Raw genomic sequence first — 22,056 nt, 5'->3', positions numbered from 1 at the left:
GGGTCTGGAAAGTTACTTTGTGTTCTTATGTTTGATATCCTGAGTTCCTATTAAAGATAGCTTTTTTTTTTTTTTGCTAAGTAAAAGGCCCACACAGGTTCCAACTTGGAACCAACCCCAAGTCTTTTGTGGCTTTGAGTTAGTCTTGGCAGAACACTTTCAGGGTGGGAGGATTTTTAATGGGTTTCTTTATAGAGATTCTTTAAAGAGTTCATTTAGGCTCAAACCAAAGTAAACTGACCATCATATTCCCATGGACTTTGGAAAGGCAGGGGTTAGAATTCAGAGGAAATGTGGTAAGCAAAGCCTGCTGAGAATTTGGTTGCTATTGTGGGCCAGTAAGTGGTGGCAAGACTATATTGTCACTAAAAGAAACTTTCACAAATACTTTTTTTTAAAAAAGCTTTTATTTCTGTATTCTCCCAGGATTCACACATATATGTGAAAATGAACTTCCAGTTGAGAGAATAACTGCATTGCTATTGAATCAGTAGTGAAAATGTAAAAATCTAACACAAAGTGAAGAATCACAATTTTCCATACACAAGCTGCTAATAGCTCTGACAGTACATAGCATATCTGTCTTTGAGACAAGTGAAAGACAAAGATAGTTTTCTCTAATACCCTTCTTTTTTTCTTCATAGATTTTATATTCTTTATTATGCTTGAAAATATATAGGATTTAGGAGGTTTTTTCCTTTAAAATACTTGCAGCATAAATTTGATATTCTTTTAATTATTTCCCATAAATTGTGGAAAATTACAAATGATATTTTTTTCTTAAATGAACTCATGGCTCAAAAAGAGTTTAAAATTAAAATCATTTCACAATATTGAAATTGCTTAATATGAATGTTAGACACCAATAATTTTATAAAAATTAAAATATTTTATTTTTATTGCATTTTATATTTCTAATAATGTAATCATTACTTTAACAATTTTTAAATGTAACTAAAGTATATTCTTTTCCATTAATATTCAAATTTATTATAACTATTTTGAATTGCTTAGTAATTTCTTTTTTATCCCCCATTAAGCTTATTGGTACATTTTAGGTATAAAATACATTTACACACAACATTGGGATCTTGTACCATTACATGAGTATCTTGGTTCTTATCTTCTTCCCCTTCCCCTGCCCTCCCTTCACCCCCGACACCCTTCCCTATTTACAAAGATTTTGTTTCCATTTTTTCCCTTTTCTCACATTTTTTCCCTTCTTTCCTTTCCCCTACCTCTCCCACTTCCCCTGCTCCTTTAGATCTTTACTTCCTATTACACAATATCAATTATACATTTTTAAAATTAAAATATCAAGACCTAGGAGATATTACCACAGATTTAACAGAATTTAAAAGGATATAGAAAGCATATTTCAAAAATCTGTTTTGAAATAAATTTGACAACTTCTAAGAAGTAACTTGGAAAACAAATTAATGAAACTAACTCTTGAGGAAATATAAAATTTGAATAGCACCTATTAAAGAAAGTATATTCCTAGTTTGAAAACTTACCTATATGACAACCACAGGCTCATATACATTTTAACTGATAAATTATATCAAACATTTAAAGCAGAAAAAAAAAGGAACACTTCTCCCCTCATTTTAGGAACTCAATATTATGCTAATCCTAAAATTGGATAAAGATAATAGAAGAAAAAAGTATGAACACAGATAGAAATTTGTTTAACAAAACAAACTATTAGAAGTCAGATCTGGCAGTATGTAGAAAGTGGTTTTGTTATAGGGATGGCAGTGCTGGTTCAGCATTGGAAGATCCACCCCTGAAAGTCATCATTTTAACAGAGGAAAGGAAAAAGCCATATAATCCTGTCACTAGTTGGAGAAAAAGTATTGGATTAAATTCCACAGCTGTTCATGGTAAAACCTATCAGGAGACTAGAAGTAGAACAGGACTTTCTCAACATATTAAAGACATGTACTCCATACTTCCAGCAAAAACGCCTTATATGAATGGAGAAGATACAATGCTTTCTCCTTAAGGTGGGGAACAAGGGCAGATATGCTTACTCTTTATCTTTCCATTAAACTTTGAAACCTAGGCCCCACCAAAATAGTCTGGCAATAAAATGACACAACTAGGATAGGATTGGCATGGCAGAAGCAAAATCTTTATATGTAGATGAAATGATCATCTACAGAGAAAATACTAAGAAATCTCTAGGAGCCCCCTAGAACTTGTATTTGAATTAAGCAGGATTAGAAAACACAAGGTATATATAAAAATTCAGGTCTATGTATACTTGCTATAAATGAAGAATTGGATATTGAAATTTAAAAGTTATGTAAGAGCACAAAGGACCTAGAAAAGTAAAAAGAAAAAGAAAACAAAAAACATTGTTGGAAGACATTTAGTACCTAATTTTAAGACTTCTTCTAAAGCTACAGTAATTAAGGCAGTGTTGGTGTAAGGAAAGACATATAGATCATTGAATAAAACAGAGAATCTAGAAATAGAATCACACATATATGGTCCACTGAGTTTTGAAAGATTATTTAACATTAGCATTTTATAGAAAATAAACTCAATTCAAGAGCTGAGGAAAAAATAGTGTTTTCAGCAAATGGCACTAGAACACCTGGTATCCGTATATAAAAAATTAACCTCAACCCTTTATTTCCATACATAAAAATAACTTGAAGGGATCTATGAACCTAAATATGAAAGCCTAAAAGCATAAAACTTTAAGAAGAAATTATAAGGGAAAATGTTTATGAATTCAGGGTAGGCAAGAACTTCCTAGGATACAAAAACCATGATGTATAAAAGAAAAAAATTGATAAATGAGATTTCATCAAAATTTAGAACTTTAAACGACATCATTAAAATGAAAAGTAGTCCTTAAACAGACCATATTTACAATGCATAGAACCTATGACCAGAATATATAAAGAACTCTTACAGCTCATTAATAGATAACACAATTAAAAAGTAGATGTAAGATGATGATAGATAGGCAGTACAGCACAAGGAAAGTTGTACAACTCTAGAATCAGAAAAATGCTAATCAGTACAATAACAAGACTGAATTATACAATCATTAGGGAGATGAAGTAAAAGTTTTAAAAGCCTTGTCATGACTTTTTCTTTTTGTTGGATTCTCCCCCTTTGCATTTAATTTGTCATGCCCAATGGATTCATTCTGCTGGGCCTCCTAGGGTTGTGATCTTCATTGTCTTTTCCTAGGATATTGTCTAAAATTTTTTAGAGTGCTGGTTTGGTATTCATGAAGTTCCTGAGGTGATCTTTATCATGAAAGTATCTTATTTCTCCATCCATTTTGAAAGATAGTTTTGCAGGGTACATCAATCTGGGTTGGAGGCTGTTTTCCTTTAGGGCTTGAAATACATCACTCCAAGCTCTTCTTGCCTTGAGGATTTGTATTGAGAAGTCTACTGTGATTCTGATGGGCTTTCCTTTGTATGTGATTTGTTTCTTTTCTCTCACTGCTTGTAGAATTTTGTTCTTCTGTTGGATTTCTGGAATCCTATTATATGCCTATGTGTAGATTTTTTTTGATCAAGGCTATTTGGAGTCCTATATGCCTCACTTATCTGTATGTCAAGTTCTTTTCCCCTGCTTGGGAAGTTTTGTGCCATCACTTCTGTGCGCAGTTTTTTTATGTCATCTGCACTCTCTCCTCTTTCTTCATTGACTCCAATCTCTCTTATGTTATTCTTCTTTGCATCATCTAGCAGCTGCTGGATTGGTTTCTCATGTTTCCTTACAATTTTAAAGCAATTTTTCTCTTCCTGGTCACTCATTGCAATCTTATCTTCTATATCTGAAATTCTATCCTCACATTAGTTCATTCTACTGCTCAGACTTTCAGTGGAGTTTTTAATCTCCTGGAAATCTCTTTGCATCTGTTTTATGGATTCCATTTGTTTCCTATGTTGGGATTCCATCATATTCCTCAGATCCTCTATTTTTTTATCTGTGTCCTCTCTAGATTTATTAATCATGTCTTGCACTATGAGCACAGTCTTTGCTGTTATCTGAGTAATTATTTCTGATTTCATTTTTCCCAGATCCTCTTTTGTTGCCAGTTCAGAAAGTCCAAGTGGTTGAGTATCAGATTGTTCCATCTCATTTCCCTTTGGGGTTGCTGTAGGTGATCTGGAAGTCTATTTTTGAGGCTTGTTTATGTGTCTTCTCATTTCCACTTGCAGCTCACCTTCTCTGTCCTAGGAGAGTGGAATGGCGGCAGGGGAGCTTCCTTCCAGGTCAGTAATTTCTTAATATTAAGAATTGCTGACTTTCATAATCATTATTACCTTTGTTCTAGCAATAATAAATATATAGACTTTAACTTAAGTTAAAATGGTGCAACTACTTTAGAAAACAGCTTGGCACTTTTTTCCAAGGAATTGAAAACATGTGCACTCCATCTGCAATCTATGTTTATTGCAGCACTGTTCACAATAGACAAGGAATCAACCTAATCGTCCATCAGTGGAAAAATGAATAAAGTAATGGATACTATTCAGCCACAAAAAGCATGAAATTCCATCATTTGTAACAATGAATAAACCTAAAGTACATTATTTCAAGTAAAATAACAGAAAGACAAACACTACATGACCTCACTCATATGTAGAATCTGAAAAATATTTGATCTCATACCAGTTGAGAGTAAAATAGTGGTAAAATAGTGGGTACCAGAGACTGGGGAGAGTAGTGAGGGAGGAAAATGTTAAGAGATTAATTAATGAATATTGCATAGTGTTACTGAATAAGAAGAGAAGGTTCTGATGTTCTACGGCACATCTTGGTAAATATAATTAATAATAATGCATTATATATGTCAAAATAGAGAATTTGGGGTGCACTTACCATTAAAAAAATGATAAACGTTGCAGGTGAAAGAAATGCTAATCACTTTGTACTCGTCATTACCTAATACATATATACATGAATCAAAACGTCATGTTTCATCTCAGAAATATCCACGAATATGTGTAAGTCAAAAATGCAATAAAAGAAAAAGAGAGAAAAGAACACATAATGCAATCCAAAGCAAGCACATTCTGAGGCTCTTTATCTATAATAGAGAAAACTTAAAAATAACCCAAAAGTCCAACAACAGATGACTGACTAAACAAATTTCAGCAATACATACTTATAAAAGGCCATTACTCAGCACTAGTAAGGAATAAGCCACTGTCAGATGTAGCAACGTGATTGTATGTAGTAAGATGAATGTAGCAAAATGCTGTAGTGAGCAAATGAAACAGCATGAAAAAGGCATACACATTTTACCATGCCATTGATATGAAATTTCTAAAACACACACCTAATGTATGGTTACAGAAAGCAGGTCAGTGGTTGCCTGAGGTTGTGGGGTGGAAAGACTGAATGAAAAAGGACACAAGAGGACTTCTAGAGATAACAAAAGTGTTCTGTGCCTTAATTGTGGTGGTGACTGTGGGGATGTATGCTTTTGCCAATATCCAGTAATTAGTACAATTAAAATGGATTTTGTACTATTTGTATTGTGTAGTATACAGCATATATTTTAGTTCAAAGGAGTCAACAGAAAGAAAAACAACATTGATCTAAATTTCTCACTATATAAATTCGAGAAAATATGGCTTAATGAAAGTAGAAAAGAAGGAAAAAGTAACAAAAATTAATGAAATAGAAAAAAACACAAACTAAAAATGGACTCATTAAAAAATAAAACTGATTTTAAAAACTAGCACTCAGAAACAAAACCTTTGTTAGGGCGGGGTGGAGGGGGTGAAGGGAGGGCAGGAGAATGGGGAAAAAAATAAGAACCAAGATATATTATGTAAAGGTACAAATTCCCAATGATGAATGTCATCATATTGTATACCTAAAATGTACAAATAAACTGAATGAATAAAAAAACTAGCACAAGAGAGAGAGAGAGTGAGAAAGAGAATAAGTCATTTGTCTGAAATGAATTGTGTCCTTCATACATTAAAAAGAAGAAAACCTGGGTATTATGAAAAATTTTAGATAATAGATTGAAAATTAGGAAGAAAGGGACAAATGTGTTTTGGACTTTTACTTTTCATTTCTTCTTCCTTGTCCTCTGAATCTACATCCTCTCAAAGCACCTTTAAAAACATCTCTCATACGATGTCTGTCTTACTGCTATCAAACTAGAGGGTAAAGACTCTACTTGAATCTTGCCTTTCCCCAAGTCCTTCCAGTTCACCCATGACATTAAGTTAATTATATCTCATACCAAACATGCTGTCCCTCTCATTCTCAGAAAATTATGTTTCCTTTAGAAAGTGGGCCCAGTGCCTTCTATAATCTTAACTACTTTATCTTTCTATTTCTGCAAGAACTGTCCATTCTCAACAGATTGAGCTCATTCCTCTACTGTGAGATAATTCACCTTGCACTCCTGAAACTATGCCCTTGTTCCTCCTCCATGCATCTCCACTTATTGAAATGTTAACTATTCTCCAATAACTGACCCCAGGGCTACCTCACCTGTGGGTAAAGCTATTTTAGATCATAATGTTCTTTCTCAGTGTTCTCAGATAAGTCACTCTTTGTACTATGCATGACATACCATCCTTTATTCCAGATATATTAGGTAAGTTTCTCTAGAGAAATGGATTCAATATGATGTATTTGTGTGTGTGAGTGTGTGTGTGTGTATGTGTATTATGTGTGTGAACAGGAGAAAGAGAAAATTCCAAAGAATTGTGACGGCTGGCAAGTCCAAAATCCACAATATGGGAAGCTGCAATTCTTGCAAGAAATGGATGTCTTAATCTAAAGGTAGTATAGAGGAATACTCCCTTCCTCTATGGGGAAAAGGGCTCAGGTTTTCTCTCTCTCTAACTCTCTTTTTTTTTTTTTGTACCAGGGATCAAACTCCAGACCTTATGAGGCAGGTGGTGGCACCACTCAGCTAAATCCCCAGCCCTCACTCTTTTTTTGAGTCAGGATCTTGTTATGTACCCCATGAGCCTTGAACTCTTGATGCTCTTCCTGCCTCAGACTCCTGAGTGCAAGGATTACAGGCATGCACCACCCTGCCTGTCTCAGTCTTTTTCTCTTAAGGTAAGGCCTCCAAACATTTGAATGAGGCCCCCCAAGAACATCATCTGAGGAATTACAGTAAGTGAAAGCAAAACTATTAGAGGATGTAAAAACAACTGTAGCTTGTGAGGAATATGAAACACCTCTTCCTTTTAGAAAGAATAAGTTATGGTAAGAGTAGAAATAATAAAAAGTTCGTTGTGTGAAGTTTGTTCATAGTCAAAAATCATCTTCCAACTCCCAGTTTGGCTGCTTTGAGCGTTTGTAAAGTTCGTATCTTTCTTCATTTAATCAGACTATGCTTCTATGCAACCAGTCTGTCTTAGCTATGCATCAGATCCATGTTACCAAGCATGAATGGAGATTAAGTACCTCTCAGAAAAAACCTTTCCACAGTAGTAATTTGCCTTATGGTTTCCATCTTGTCATATAAACTCATGAATATTTTTAAGTCAAGAGTCCTTGTAAACAAATGTTTCTTTGTATTTTTATAGCTTTGTATGTTCTAAAGTACTTGCCATGAGAATCTCCACATACTTGTCAGTAAGGATTGACTGACTCACACATAGACTTTGATGAGGCCAACTAAGATGTTCAGATTCTATTGTCACATTACCTACGTATTGATAGATATCACTATCTATCACTCCTCTTCCTCCGCCCCTGTGTGTGTGTGTGTGTCTGTTTCCCAGCCACCATGAGGTAAGCAGCTTTGGATACACTGCACATTCCCTGCCATTATCTTCTGCTTTGTCACAGGCCCAGAAAACATGGAGACTGAGAACCATGGACTGAAATCACTGATTGTGAACCAATATAGATCTTTCCTCCTTATAAGTTGTTTATCTTGGGTATTTGGTCACAGTGATACAAAGCTAACATAATTATTTATACAAAGATCCTTTACAAAATAGTAGTAAATCATATTCAGCAACATATTACAATCACTAAATGCCATAAACAATTCCAAGAGATGGAGGGAGGGAGAAGAGGAAGTAAAAGAATTCAAATTTGTTATGTACATGTACCAACGCCCCACATGAATGCAATCATTAAGTATGGCAAACATGTACTAATAAAAATAAACATTATAAAAAGATAAAATTTAATTCCAGTATTTCAAGTACTGTTCAATGTGTGTAAATCAATCACTATTAAAACCCACAAAGAATTAAGCAAAAATGTGATCATATCAGCTAATGCAGAAAGACTATTTGACATGATTCAAATTTTGTTTTTCATTTAAAAAGTTCAATAAACTGAGTAAGAGGAAACTTTGTCAACATGAAAAATACAAAAAAATAAAATAAAAAACCCATAGCAAATATCACGCTCAGTAGTGAAAGACTGAAAACTTTACCTCTAAGATCAGCAACAAAAAAGGATGCCTGTTTTTTACCTCTCCAACTCAACATAGTGTTTGAATTTGTAATCAGAACTCTTAGTCAAGAAAAAAAAATAAAAGCATTCAAACTGGAAAACAATAAGTAAAAGTATCTCTGTTCACAGATCACATGATTTCATTTGTAGAAAATCCTAAATTTTATATGCACACACACAATTGTTAGAGCTAGTACATAAATTTCACCAAAATTGTGGAACACAAAATCAACATGCAAAAATCCATTTCTGTACAATAAATATAAACAATTAGCAAAGGGTATTAAGGAAAATTTCACTTAATAAAAGCTTCAAAAAATAAAATTAACCAAGAGGCAAAAGACTTGTACTCTGAAAACTATAAAACATTGGTGAAAAAAATTAAGGAAGACAGAAAATAAATGGAAAGACATTTTCTATGCATGGACTGGAAAACTTAATATTAAGATGATAGTATTGCCCAAAGTGAAATATAAATTCAATAGAATTTCTATACAAATCACATATTTTTTTAGCACAAATGGACACTAACATCCTAAAATTTATATAGTATATCAAGAGACCCTTTGGCCAAGGATGTAGCCCAGTGGCACTGTGCCTGCCTGGCAAGGGCAAGGTCCTGAGTTCAATCCCTAGTACCAAAAAAATGAGAGAGAGAAAGAGAGAGAGAGAGAGAGCCCAAATTGCCAAAACAATTGAAAAAGATCAAAATTTAATTTTTCATTTCTAGTCATATTCCAGGTAATGGCCAATCTGTTTATCTTGGGACCACACTGAATAGTATAGAGGGAAAAAAGAAAAGGATGAAAGTTCCTCAGGAAAATAAAACATATCTTTTGGTTCTTATAAACTAGTAGCTACTAAATCATATAAACAATACTTTTTCAAGTAATTCATGAAGAAATACATAAAGAAATATAATCTCCTAAGGTAACTACAACTTGTAATGGAAGGCAGAATGTTATTGAACAGAATATACATATAAGCAAAGACCAAAAGAAAACCAGACAAGGAGGTAACTGTTGTCAGGGAGCGATAATAAAGTAATAGAATCAAAGCTTTATATAAAGTACAGCTCAATAAATATTTGTTGTGCAAATGTACTTTACCTATCATAATTACTAATTCAGCTAACTAAAAAGATATTACAATAGCAAACAACTGAAAACTAGGGACGTAGGCACTCAGATTTTTACAGAAAAAGTTTCGGTTTGACTCAGTGCACTTCCTGTGTTTGTGTCATATCCCAAGTGCAGGATGGTGTGAAGAACACAGTGTGCTTTACCTGTGCACTCATCAGTGTTACAATCAGATAGTACAGCGGAGCAATCAGAAAATAATCTTAGTAAACTGTAACTATGAAAGTCCAATTAGTTACGGTTGAGCAGAGAATTCGGAGCAGGATTTCGGAGTAAATAGACAACATCATGCACTTAACCAAGGTGAGCCTGAGTTGTTTTCATTTCTTTTTCATGAATATATGGGTTGATTATATAATTATATAATGTTGATTATATAATTGTAAATTTCTATAAGATACAAATTATTGATATTTGCTAATAGTTTTATGACTTTTCTATTTTATAACTTTTTCAATGAAAATTACTGGAGATAGTATAAAATCAGTAGAGCAGTTGTAAATATTTTCTATACACAGTTACGACTATTGACTTCTAAAAAAGCTGATGGATGACTATATTTATATTAAGCTTTCCTTCTTGGTGGTAAAAGCATTTATGACACAGTAGGTGGGGCACAACACTTAGAAGCTTACTTCCTGAAAGTTTATTAGCTTTTTAATGTGCTTAGGTCCTGGTTAACTAATTAGTAATTCCTCTCTACTATTTACATCTTATCTTTATAAGAATCTCAGGATAGGGTAATATATGGCATAATAAGTGAGACTGAGTCACAAATATCTCTCTCTACACATCAGTAATGTAATAATAATTTATGAACATAATGTGATCTTAAGATAAACTAAAATTCTGAGGTTTCATGCAAAGAAAGACTATAATATGCTTAACACAGTTTTAATGCCAATTGATTTTCAAAGTATTGTAGGTAGTTTTTTAACTATTAATCCATACATGGTGGAAGCTGAAATGTGCTTATATTTGATGAACCAGAAAACTTTCCTCTTTCAAACTGATGGCTAACAAAAACTACTGCATTGGGTCTGGTTTTGTTTTATATAGAAAAAAACTAAGCATGAGGTAATTTCAAGGTTTTCATCAATTACTATCAATTCAGTGGCAGGGGCCAGGCATGGTGGCACATGCCTGTAATCCCAACACCAGACAGGCTGAAGCAGGAGGATCTCTGTGAGTTCGAGGCCAGCCTGGGCTATATAGTGAGTTCAAGAACAGCCTGAACTACATAGCAAGATCCTGCCTCAAAAAACAAAACAAAACAAAAATTCAGTGGCAGAGTAGGGATAAAAGTCTAAAAGCCAATATCCTGACAAACCATGCAATTTCCACTTTCATTTTCCTTTTTTACCCCAATACTAATTTTTCATTAACTCCAAATCTAAGCCCAAAATGAAGTAAAGAAGTTATAAATTCAATGACAATATCTGAATAACCTGAATCTGGTTGGAGTGGAAGTCTATGGAGGGTGACATTCCAAAAATTTAGCTTTTTTCAGAAACTGGTGAGGATGTAAAGAATGCTACACATTAATCAATGAAAAAATGCACATGGTCATTCTGTTTTTTCTAATAGTTTACTTCAGAAGAATTAAATTGTAAATAAGATGGCAAATTCTGAAAGGAGTAGGAAGATTATCAGAGAAACAAGTAAGCTTTCACTAAATTACACAAAAAGTATCTTTCTGCAACTTCAGATATATATCATCCTTTTCACAGCTATAGCAAAAAAAATTACATTTTTTTCCAAAAATAGCTGCTGTTTGCATTTTGCTGTACTTCAACAAAAATCAGTATTACAATTGGTTTAACAGTGATTTTTTGTAATTATTTATTTAGACTTCTGATATCTCCTATTCTAAATTTCTTGTAGCTTACTTGTATGTAGAGGAAAAGAAACCTGCCTGCAAATTTTTATTTTGAGTTTTATGAACACTGTGTTTCATGTGGGATGTATACTTTTCATTGAGTAGATGCCTTTACACATATGTGAGTTATATAATTCTCTACACATATAATTTATTAATTTAAAGATATGAAATGGAAATAATTTTAAAATCTATTTTATTTTCACTTATACCAGAACAACAGTGTTCCATCTGGATATACAACTGGAAAGAAACCCCCACGTCACAGGGTTCATTAATGCAGGAAATGGCCAGAAGGGCCTCTTCTTCCACTCCAGTTTCGTAGGAGTCAAGCACCTTTATCAGATACTTTTTGAGGCTGAAGAAAATTCTTCTTGGGAACTTTTTTTCCTATTTCATAAGAGGTTTTAATTTTTATATGTTTATTTTCTTTTAAGTTGACAATAATGGTATACATTTATAGAGTAAAATGTGACATTTTGATACATGGATATACATTGTAGAATGACCAAATTAGACTAATTTAATACATCCATTGCCTTATTTTATTTCTTTGTCGTGAGAACATTTAAAATCCACTCTTTTAACAATTTTGAAGTTTATATTATTATCAATTGTAGTTACCACAATGTGCAAAAGATCCCGAACTTACTCCTATCCCACTGAAACTTTGTTCCTTCTGACCAAACTCTCTCCTTCCTCCACTCACGACCCACCCTCCTCAGCCTCTGGTAACCTCTACTTCTGTGAGTTTGGCTTTTCCAGATTCCACAGGAAAGTGAGATCATGCAATGTTGGGGAGTTTTTTTGTGTTTTTGTTTTTGTTTTATTTAGCACAATATCCAGTAGATTTATCCATGTTGCTGCAAGTCACAGGATTTCCTTCTTTTGAAAGCTAAGTAGTATTTATTATGTATCTATACCAAGTATTATTTTATCCATTCATCCACTGATGAGAACTTATTGTTTTCTTATCTTGGCTTATTGTGAATAGTACTGCAATATGCAGGGAAATGCTAACAACTCTTCAAAGTACTAATTTTGATTTCTTTGAATATATACCTAGCACTGGGGTTGATAATCATCTAGTAATTCTATTTTTACTTTTTGGACCCACGCCATACTCTTTTTCCATATGTACTCATGGCTATTATCAAAGAAATGAAATATAACAAGTGTTGGAAACAGTCTGAAAATCCAAAGATCCTCATTCCACACCCCACATTTCTCCTTTAATCTTCTGTTGTTGTTATTTTCCCAAATTTTTCCTATCTGTTGGCTATACAGTCTCAAGGACCTTTTCTTCATATATTCAAAACCTATTCTTTGAATTCTATGCCTGAGAATAATGGTGTGAGGGAATATGAAAAAGCAGATTGATTTTAGATTCATTTGTACACTTAAGCATTACCTGTAGACTGAATAAGCCATAGCTCCAGCATATATTTCACAAGTAACATTATAGCTCACTAGTTACAAGTTCAACCTCTGCTTTCAGACTCAAATTCATTCACTATGTAAACTGGGAGGGTGTGCTCTCTGACTCAGTCTCCTCATCTTTAAAATGGTCATAATAAATACTACCAATTGTCACTTATCAAAACTGATTTTATATTATAAGCTAGAGAAAAGTTAGATATTTGTCTTCTTCGGGTGTCTTTTTTAGAAAGCTTAAAACTATTCTTCAGTCTTCTTTTTTAAAAATTCAGAATTACATGTGTGTATGTGTGTGTGTGTAACTGGCAGATGTCCATGAAATCATTGGATCAGATTCATTGCTTGCATTTGGATCTCCTTGAAATGTGAGCTAAAAAGTGGTATTTTCAAATGGACAAAATTCAAAGTACAGTACATTTGTTTAGTTTGCACTTAAATTCATTATATTTAAAGCTCACAGTTGCTCTCAGAATTTGGTCACAATTGGTTAAAATGTTTAATTCATCACTTAATAGCCATGAGGATTGCTACTAGAAAGAAAGAAAAACAAGTGTTGGTGAAAATGTAGAAAAATTGGAATTCTTGTGCACTGTTAGAAATGTAAAATGGAGCAGCTTCTACAGAAAACAATCTGATGGTTCCTCAAAAAATTAAAAATAGAATTCAGCAAATGTACTTCTGGGTATATACCCAGAAGAATTGAAAGTAAAAAGTCAAAGAGATAATTGTATACCTATATTCACAGCAGCATTATTAGCAATGGCCAAATTATGGAAAAAATCCTAGCACCTATTAATTAATGACAGGGTGAACAAAATGCAGCATATACATACAGGAGATTATTAATGTTCAGCCCTTTAAAGAGGAGAGAGATTTAAAGCATTACAATATAAATGAAGCTTGAAGAAATACTAAGTAAATAATTCAAAGTCGGCCCTTGAAGACCCTAAGCCAGTGACAAAAAGGAAGATATTATATGATTCCACTTTTATGAAGTGTGTGGAGTAGTAAAACTCATAAAGGCAGAAAATAGAATGGTGTTGTTGGGGTCTGAAAGAAAGTGACAAAGGGCAGTTCTTTAGTGGTACAGGATCTTAGTTTTGCAAGACAAAAAGAGTTCTATGGGGACAGTAGACAGCAATGTGAATGTATTTAGTGCCCTGATCTTACACTAAAATGGTTAAGTAAAGTAAGTCTGTTATGTATATTTTATCATAATTTTAAAAAATGTTTGCTCCAGATACATGTCTTCATTTGCTGCCTTAACAGAATTAGAGATGGACGTGACATCATCCTTTCCCAGTGATTTTTCTAAAAATCTTTGTCCTTTCATTACATTTGTTTTTAAATTTCAGTGTTTTTAAAAATTTGCTACCTATGGTAATATTTGACATTTCAGCAAAATTGGAAAATTTTGTAGATTATATTCACACTGTAACTTTTCCGGTTTTAATATTTATTTTCCAGAACACTACAAGAACAATTGCCTAAAGCAAGAAAGCAAGCTGTTGGATCTACTGAGATAGTAAGTGAAATCAAGTAGAAAGTGTGTACCAGAAAATTTTAAGAAACAGTCAGTAGTAAACAATAATAAAAATCCAAAAGGGACTTTTTGGATGAGGGATAAGAAAAAGCAGCACAATATGCACACAGCTTAATTTTTTCAACAAGAAAAAGTGTGTGTGTGTGTGTGTGTGTGTGTGTGTATGTTACATAAATGTAACCAAAAAGTTTTGTCTGAGTGATGGAAAATAGCAACTTTTATTATGTTTATATTTCAGTATTTTTCAATAATTCTACATTGATTAATGTTGCTATTACCTTTAAAGTATTACAAATTATTTTTAAATAAAAAATAATTATCTAAGTATTTTGTAAAGCTTATTTATTAGAAAATATGCCAGGATACTTCTTTGGAATTATGTTTAAGGAACATTTTCATGCATATATTCTCAGACATTCCCTTAACCAACTCTAAACTCTATGCATAGCTCACAACGTTATTTGAAATATACATTGAAAAAAAAACCTGGGAAGTAGCAGAACATGGCAGACGTTAACAAGGAGATAACAAACTATGCTGAGGGAAGGTGGGAGAGCAGATACTTTCTTATCTGTAGTGCTGAATAAAATGCTCTGGAAGTTACTCCATAAATATTAATTAGCCATAGCACAAGTGAATGGAAAAACATGAAATTTTTTCAGTCTTCACACACAAAATATGTACTAACTTCCTCTTGCTGTTATTCAAGTCAACTTACACCATTTCAGTGCCCATCATTTTAAATTCTATCTTGAGCCCTCTCAGTAAGATAAATAATTCACGTTTCCAAGTTTTGTTCATGATTTGGATTTGGAATGGCATTATAAGGACCTAATACAGAATAAAATATAAAGTATTCAATATTTTTGGCTTTCAAGTATTTCTTTCATATTCCAAATAGCCCTGAATAGTATTATAGACCCTAATTAGAGGGTTAGACATTGTCCAGGGTAGAATGAATCTGAGGAATTTTTAAAATAATAGAATTCATTACATTGTTACTAGTTGGTTACTGTTTACTACACTTGTGGAGGCAATGCTTTGATGCCAATAAGCCTAGGGAATTAAAAATTTGCCAATCAACTTTCTATAAACTATGTCATTGAAATCTTTCCCAATATCTTATTCTAAATCAACCAAGTAGAAAGAAGTTTCTGAATTATGCTCATGTCTGATCTGACATGTCATCATCTGCAATGTATATGACTTAGTGGCTATATTTTTCAAAATTGATTATAAATTATTAAAATGAGGTGTTTTTTCTTCACTTCATATTTAAACACATGCCCATAGTTTCACATTTATTTAATCTCAGTTTATAAAGTAGCATTTACTTGATGGCAAAAGACGGATGTGTGTTTCTCTGTTTTATAGCCATAACACTACCATGCTTTGGCTGCCCTCAGTTCTGTTTTGCTGATGGACTGGACATCACACTCATCCTGGGAATACTGGCATCAGTGGTAAATGGAGCTTGCCTCCCTTTAATGTCACTGCTTTTAGGAGAAATAAGTGATCACCTAACTAGTGGATGTCTAGTCCAAACCAACACAAGTGAGTACAAGATTTATTTTTCTGCATTACTGAAGACTCAAAAACTTTATAAAATAATATCCATATAACATGTACTTAAATCATTTATTCTTTCATACTGCTAGGTATTAAAAACACCATAATCTGTTCTATCTTACTCATAATTCACCAATGAAAGAGAACCAATAGGATGTCTGTGTATAGATATGTATCTGTGCACGTGCACGTGTGTGTGTGTGTGTGTGTGTGTATGTGTGGAGTCAGAGATAGAGACAGAAGTTTTAAGGAATTGACTTACATGATTATGGATTCTGCCAAGTCCAAAATATGTCAAGCAGGCCAGCAGGTTGGACACCTAGGAGAGAATCAGCTACTGTACCTACAGCAGAAGTCTAAAAGCCATTTGGTCATTTGTTGCTGGTATGTAAGAATAATCTGAGACCCACCCTTACTCAACTTGTCTATCTAGAAATTCAAATAAGGTTCTACCAGAAGTGTTGATTATGTCAGAATTAAAGCAAAGGTTAGACTATCCCAAGGAATTTATATTTAATGACTTCTTTAAAAAGAAATCAAGTTAAAAATGGCTAAAATTTTTTATTTACAAGCTGCCTAAGGTTCTTTAACAGACAAAGACATGCAGGGTATATGAAGCAATAATTTAATAAGTAAGTATCAAAGAACATGCAGAAAATCATAGTACTAGAGACCAATACCCTGAATAAAAGATGAAGGAAATCTAGCAATTTTGTAAATAAAAGCTTTCATGTGACCCATATTTGTAGGCATGTCTTCATATTACCTGTATTTGTATGTATCTTTCATGTATCCTTTGTAGCATTCTATTTCAGGGTCATATTCTTCAAAGTGATATTCTTTAGAACATAAATTCCAATCATTCCTCTATATACTAACATAGTATCCAGAATATTTTTCATCTGGTAGACATTACAAATATTGGTAATTTCTTGATTTTACGTATGTGTTCCCTAATTCCACACCAGGAAATATCCTTATAGCTCTTTATTAAATCTGGGACAAATAACTCATTAAAGCCTGAACTGTCTCTTAGACACTGATGTAGTTTTGTGCAGTGTCTTTCCCTCTGTACCCCACCTGACTAATCTACGCTTTCTTGTTTTCCCCCCAAAGGTTAATAATTTTTCAGGTATTCTACTCTTATTTGAGTGGAATAAGTCATATTGCTTCTCTCTGTCCCTCCAGATATTATCTAGTATAAATTTTCTGATATTTTAGTAATATAAGAAAAATTAAAGATATAAGCAAAATTAAAACTTTGTATTTGAATTATATAAGCTAAATATATAAGCTAAATAAATTGTTATGCACTTGGATACACCAACTCTCAGAGTAAACATTTATTGATTGCCAATTATAAAAAATAAGTGGAAATCTAAAAATCTAAGACACTTGTGTTATTGTTTATATCTAGATGTGCCCCCAAAGCCTCATGGGATAATTGGTGGGCTTTTGAGAGGTGGTTGGATTTGGGGACAGTAGAGCTGGCTTGCTGTTGGGAGGTGGGGTCTGGTCAGAAGAGGCCAGTTGTTGGGGGCGTGGCATTGAAGGGTTTACCTCACTTCCTAGCTCCTCCCGTGAGCTCTCTCAGCTTCCTGGTCACCAGGCCATGAACAGGTCTCCTCCACCCTGGCCCTTCTACCATGTCTTCCTGCACTGAAGCCAGCTAATTATGAACTAAAAACATGAGCCAAAATAAACCTCTCCTCCTTTAAGCTGCCAGTGTTGGGTACTATGACTCAGCAAGGAAAAAATGAGTAAAATAACTTGGGAGTATTTCTTTTATTACACATATTCTATTATTGATTGCCCTACCTATGTTGGATAGAAAAAGGTGGTAAATATTTGATTGATATTGCTGTGATGTATTTTATCAAATATGAATATAAAAATAGGTTTGATAAGGATTTAGGTAAACTCATGTATATTATTTGTGTATTATAACACATCACTAAAGAAAGGTAGGAGTATTAAGAGGTATCCCCACCCTCAACCTTTTAAATAATAAGGTATCAGTTAATAACACTGATTTTTCTGGAGGATAATCACACAAGATGGCTTTCTCCTACAATAAAATATGAGTAACTATCATGATTGGGGCTTGTTTTTGTGCCGGTACTAAATGTTTGCACATACTCCTTCTATTAATATAATCTCCAAAATGAGTTTCGACTTTTTATGTCATTGTGATACCACTTTGGAAACAATATTTATTCTCTTTATCAGCTCAGTTAAATCTCATTAAAATTTCCAACTAAATTTTAGTATCTTCATTTCTACCATGTCAATTCTGACATTTTTGGAGTAAGCTGGCTCAAAATTATAATTTCATAAATAGAAAAAAGGGAAAATAATTGGCCACATATAAGAAAGGTTTGGGCCAGGGATTTAGCTCAGTGGAAATACACCTGCCTTGGAATCACGAGGTCCTGAGTTCAATCCCCAGTACAAAAAAAAAAAAGAAGAAGAAAGAAAGAAAGAAAGGTTCATAGATTCTTACATGAAATGATATTTATGTAAGAGATGACATTTGCAATTTCTTTCAGTTATAGAAGTTTAAGTAAGAAATTATAACAGTGGATCTTGATCATGGCTTGTGCTATTAATGAAATCAAGACCTTGTTATACTGTGAATTTACAATGAACTCTATGTACCACAAACTGTCTACTAGAAGATACATAGAAAGTTTTCATAAAAGACTTTTAACCCAAGGATTACTTGAAACACAGATTTATTATGTGACTATTCTGATTATAACCCAATACATTTCAAGGAGCTTCATTTCTGCTTTTTTCCATGACTGCTTCTAGAACTTCCACATATGTTCTTGCTTTTCTTGGACTTTCTAAATCATTCTCCTAAATCATTCCCTGGGGTATATAAAACTTAATTCTAAAGGCATGATCAAAGGTATGGAAGAGAAATTCTATTTCTACTGCTTTCCTGACTCTTGCCTGTTAAAGCATCTTTAAGAATTCTTTCCAGGTTTGGGCTTCATGTTTAATGTTTCCTTGCATTTTTTCACATTGTATAAATAATTCTTTTTTCTTTTTTTTTTTTCTTTTTTTTTGGTACCGGGGATCGAACTCGGGTCCTTGAGCTTGCACAGCAGGCGGCAAAACCACTGAGCTAAATCCCCGGCCCTGTATGAATAATTCTTGAGAGCAGAGACAATTATTTCAAGCATTAGTTTAAAGAAGAGTAAATAAGATAATCATAAACTTGTTTGCAGGCATTAAGCTCACTTTCTCTAGAAACCACTATGTTTAGTTTGGAGAACTATCTACAAAACCATATGGCCACTTATGATTTCCTTTGTAATATAAAACATTTTCTTTACAGCAAATTATCAAAACTGTACTCTGTCTGAAGAGAAGAGGAATAAAGATCTGATTATGTAAGTAAAAATGAAGTGTTATTATCATACTCATAGCATGTTGCCTTATTCAATGTTTATAAGAAAAATAACTGAAAATTTTGTCTGATTATTATTATATCTAAGTGATTAAATTAAATGTCCTCCTTCATTAGGATATGTAATATAATTACTGTATACTATTTTTTTGCAATACTGGGGATTCACCCCAGACCCTTTGCACTGTGCTATATTCCCATTGCTTTTTCTTTTGTTTATTTTGTGACAGGGTCTCCCTAAATTGCACAGACTGGGCTCAAATTTGCAATCCTTTCACCTCAGCCTCAAATCTCAGTGCTGAGATTATAGGCATGTGCCACCACCCCTGGCTAAGATTTGCATTTTTATACTAATTTGCAGGGGTCGGCGGGGAGACTGGTAAGATTTTTTACTGTACAGATCATCACTTTTTCTTATGGTGGGTTATTTCCAGTTATTTTCTGGGTTCTTGCATAAATTTTCTAAATCAAATTATTATGATATATTTCTTTTTTCTTTATTTTTCCATTTTTTTAATTTTTAAGTACCAACAGTCTAACATTTCCAATAATCTTTCTTCAGGTTGACCCTGTACTATGTCGGAATAGGACTTACTGCCTTGATTTTTGGCCACATGCAGATTTCCTTTTGTGTTATGACTGCCGCATGACAGGCCAAAAGAATTCGGAAACAGTTTTTTCATTCAATTTTAGCACAGGACATCAGCTGGTTTGATGGTTGTGACATCAGTGAATTTAACACTCGCATGATTAAGAGGATGAGTATATAGTATATCAACTTTGTTTTCATGTTTGACATACATACTTATCTGTATGTATTTACTTGTTGCAGTGACATCAATAAAATCAGCAAGGGAACTGGAGATAAGATTGCTCTATTATTTCAAAACATTTCTACTTTTTCTATTGGGCTGACAATTGGCTTCGTAAAGGGCTGAAAACTCACCCTGGTAACTCTGTCCACATCTCCCCTTATAATGGCTCCAGCAGCAATGTGTTCTAGGGTAAGCAAGATAGATAATAATGTTGGCTGGAAGCAAAAGTGTGAACTCAATGTCTTATTGAGTTTGTTAAAACAGATATTTTTATTAATTTTCCATGTCCCAAAATACAAAGGGATACTACTGACCACATATACTTCTGATTTTGCTCATTAATCACCTATCTTTATGTGCATTAAATGAGGCTTGTTTTAATATTTAACATTTCAAAACATTCCTTTTCATTTAGCCGCCTAATGCAGCTTCACGTGATAGCACAGATAAAGTACGATGCCTTTACACATTCAAGGTATAGTTGTTGCTGCTGGGAGAGGCTCCTGTGTTCTAAATCCCAGATAGATGTGTTATAATTCGTTTCACTTGGTACTGAGATAAAGAAGGAAATTCCATAACTACCAGCACTTAAACATTTTAAATGTCTGTCTTTTTTAAGTTTACATTTTATAAGGCTTTGAATAACACTTAAAATGTATGTTAATGTCTACTTTAATGTACTACATAAATATGGTTCAGTTTTTAAAACAAATTATATATTTGCATCTCAAACTGCATTTTTAGCAGTCTTAAACTATAAGTATACCACAAGGTATTAATCTTATTTACAAACTAGTTTTGAAATCAGTATTCTTTGTAAGACCCAAAAACAACAATCATACCCCAATAAACCTCTCTTAAATTAAATATTTGGCAATTATACCAGTGTATATACCCACGTCCTAGATTGAAGACCCAGTGTTTTTAGTTTTGCAATACTAATTGTTCTTTTTGTAAATCGAATCTATCAAATTTCCTGAGCTTATTTGCTACCAAAATGTAAATTCAACCAAACAAGAATTTTCAGCAATAAAAATATTCTGGGGTTAACTAATTCATTAATAGGTTTGGATATTTAGACAACAAATCTATTCTGTATGACTTTCAATGTTGACCTTGTAACCCTTGTCAAAGTCTTCATTTCCAACTTATTTGAAATGAGTACTTCTCAGGAAGATTACTCATACTCAGCTTATTGTAACTTTACCAGCCATCTGAGTATGTCATTCATGAAATAAACTCCAATTATATGGAATATATTTAGAAAGTAGATACATTTTCTATATGACTCTGTAATATTATAACCTCTCAGCTCTGAAGGTACTTGCTCTTTTCTTTAGTTGAACTATTATTCTAGTTACTAAGCTATAAAGGATTAGTAAGTGAGTCATATAATGGAAAAAAGGGTACATGTAATTCTGAATTTTGAGAAATCAGATAAACCTACTATCATGAACAGTGGTATTTTCTCCTTTCACTCCAAATATCACCTCTTGGTGTTCAAAGATAAAGTATTTACTTGGCAGGCTATATTGTACAATAGTTGTTTCAAGGTCATATCCCATACATACACAGGGTCGTGTTCTTTTCCTCCACAGTCCTGGGACCTATATGTCCTCTGTAAGTCTTGTTTTGTGTATAACAACAACTCAAGCCCACTAATTTCCAGAGTGGCCCCCAAAATGAATAGTGTCCTTAATATCTTTCTTCAAATCAAGTTTTTCCCAGTTGTACCAGTGAAGCTATACACATCTAAAATAATTTTTTTAAACACAGAGAGAAAACAGTGATGCTCCAATAGAAGAAAAAAAATAGATATG

The 22,056-nt window shown here is 33.3% G+C and overlaps 1 protein-coding gene across 1 annotated transcript in view; it reads left to right on the top strand.

Moving 5' to 3' along the window:
- Nucleotides 1-7,753: 7,753 nt before the first annotated feature.
- The window catches only part of Abcb5 (ATP binding cassette subfamily B member 5), a 120,876-nt gene continuing 106,573 nt past the window's right edge, over nt 7,754-22,056 (top strand). The window contains 6 exon segments of the mRNA XM_087206560.1: nt 7,754-7,758; nt 14,359-14,416; nt 15,841-15,988; nt 19,350-19,404; nt 19,984-20,171; nt 20,250-20,425. Coding sequence (XP_087062686.1) covers nt 7,754-7,758; nt 14,359-14,416; nt 15,841-15,988; nt 19,350-19,404; nt 19,984-20,171; nt 20,250-20,425 — 630 coding nt within the window.

Source organism: Heterocephalus glaber, unplaced genomic scaffold (assembly GCF_053883595.1).
Source record: "Heterocephalus glaber isolate CG9 unplaced genomic scaffold, H.glaber_assembly_v1.0 deba00000676, whole genome shotgun sequence".
In the NCBI taxonomy this organism is placed as follows: Eukaryota; Metazoa; Chordata; class Mammalia; order Rodentia; family Bathyergidae; genus Heterocephalus; species Heterocephalus glaber.
This window is presented reverse-complemented; position numbering and strand designations above follow the sequence as displayed.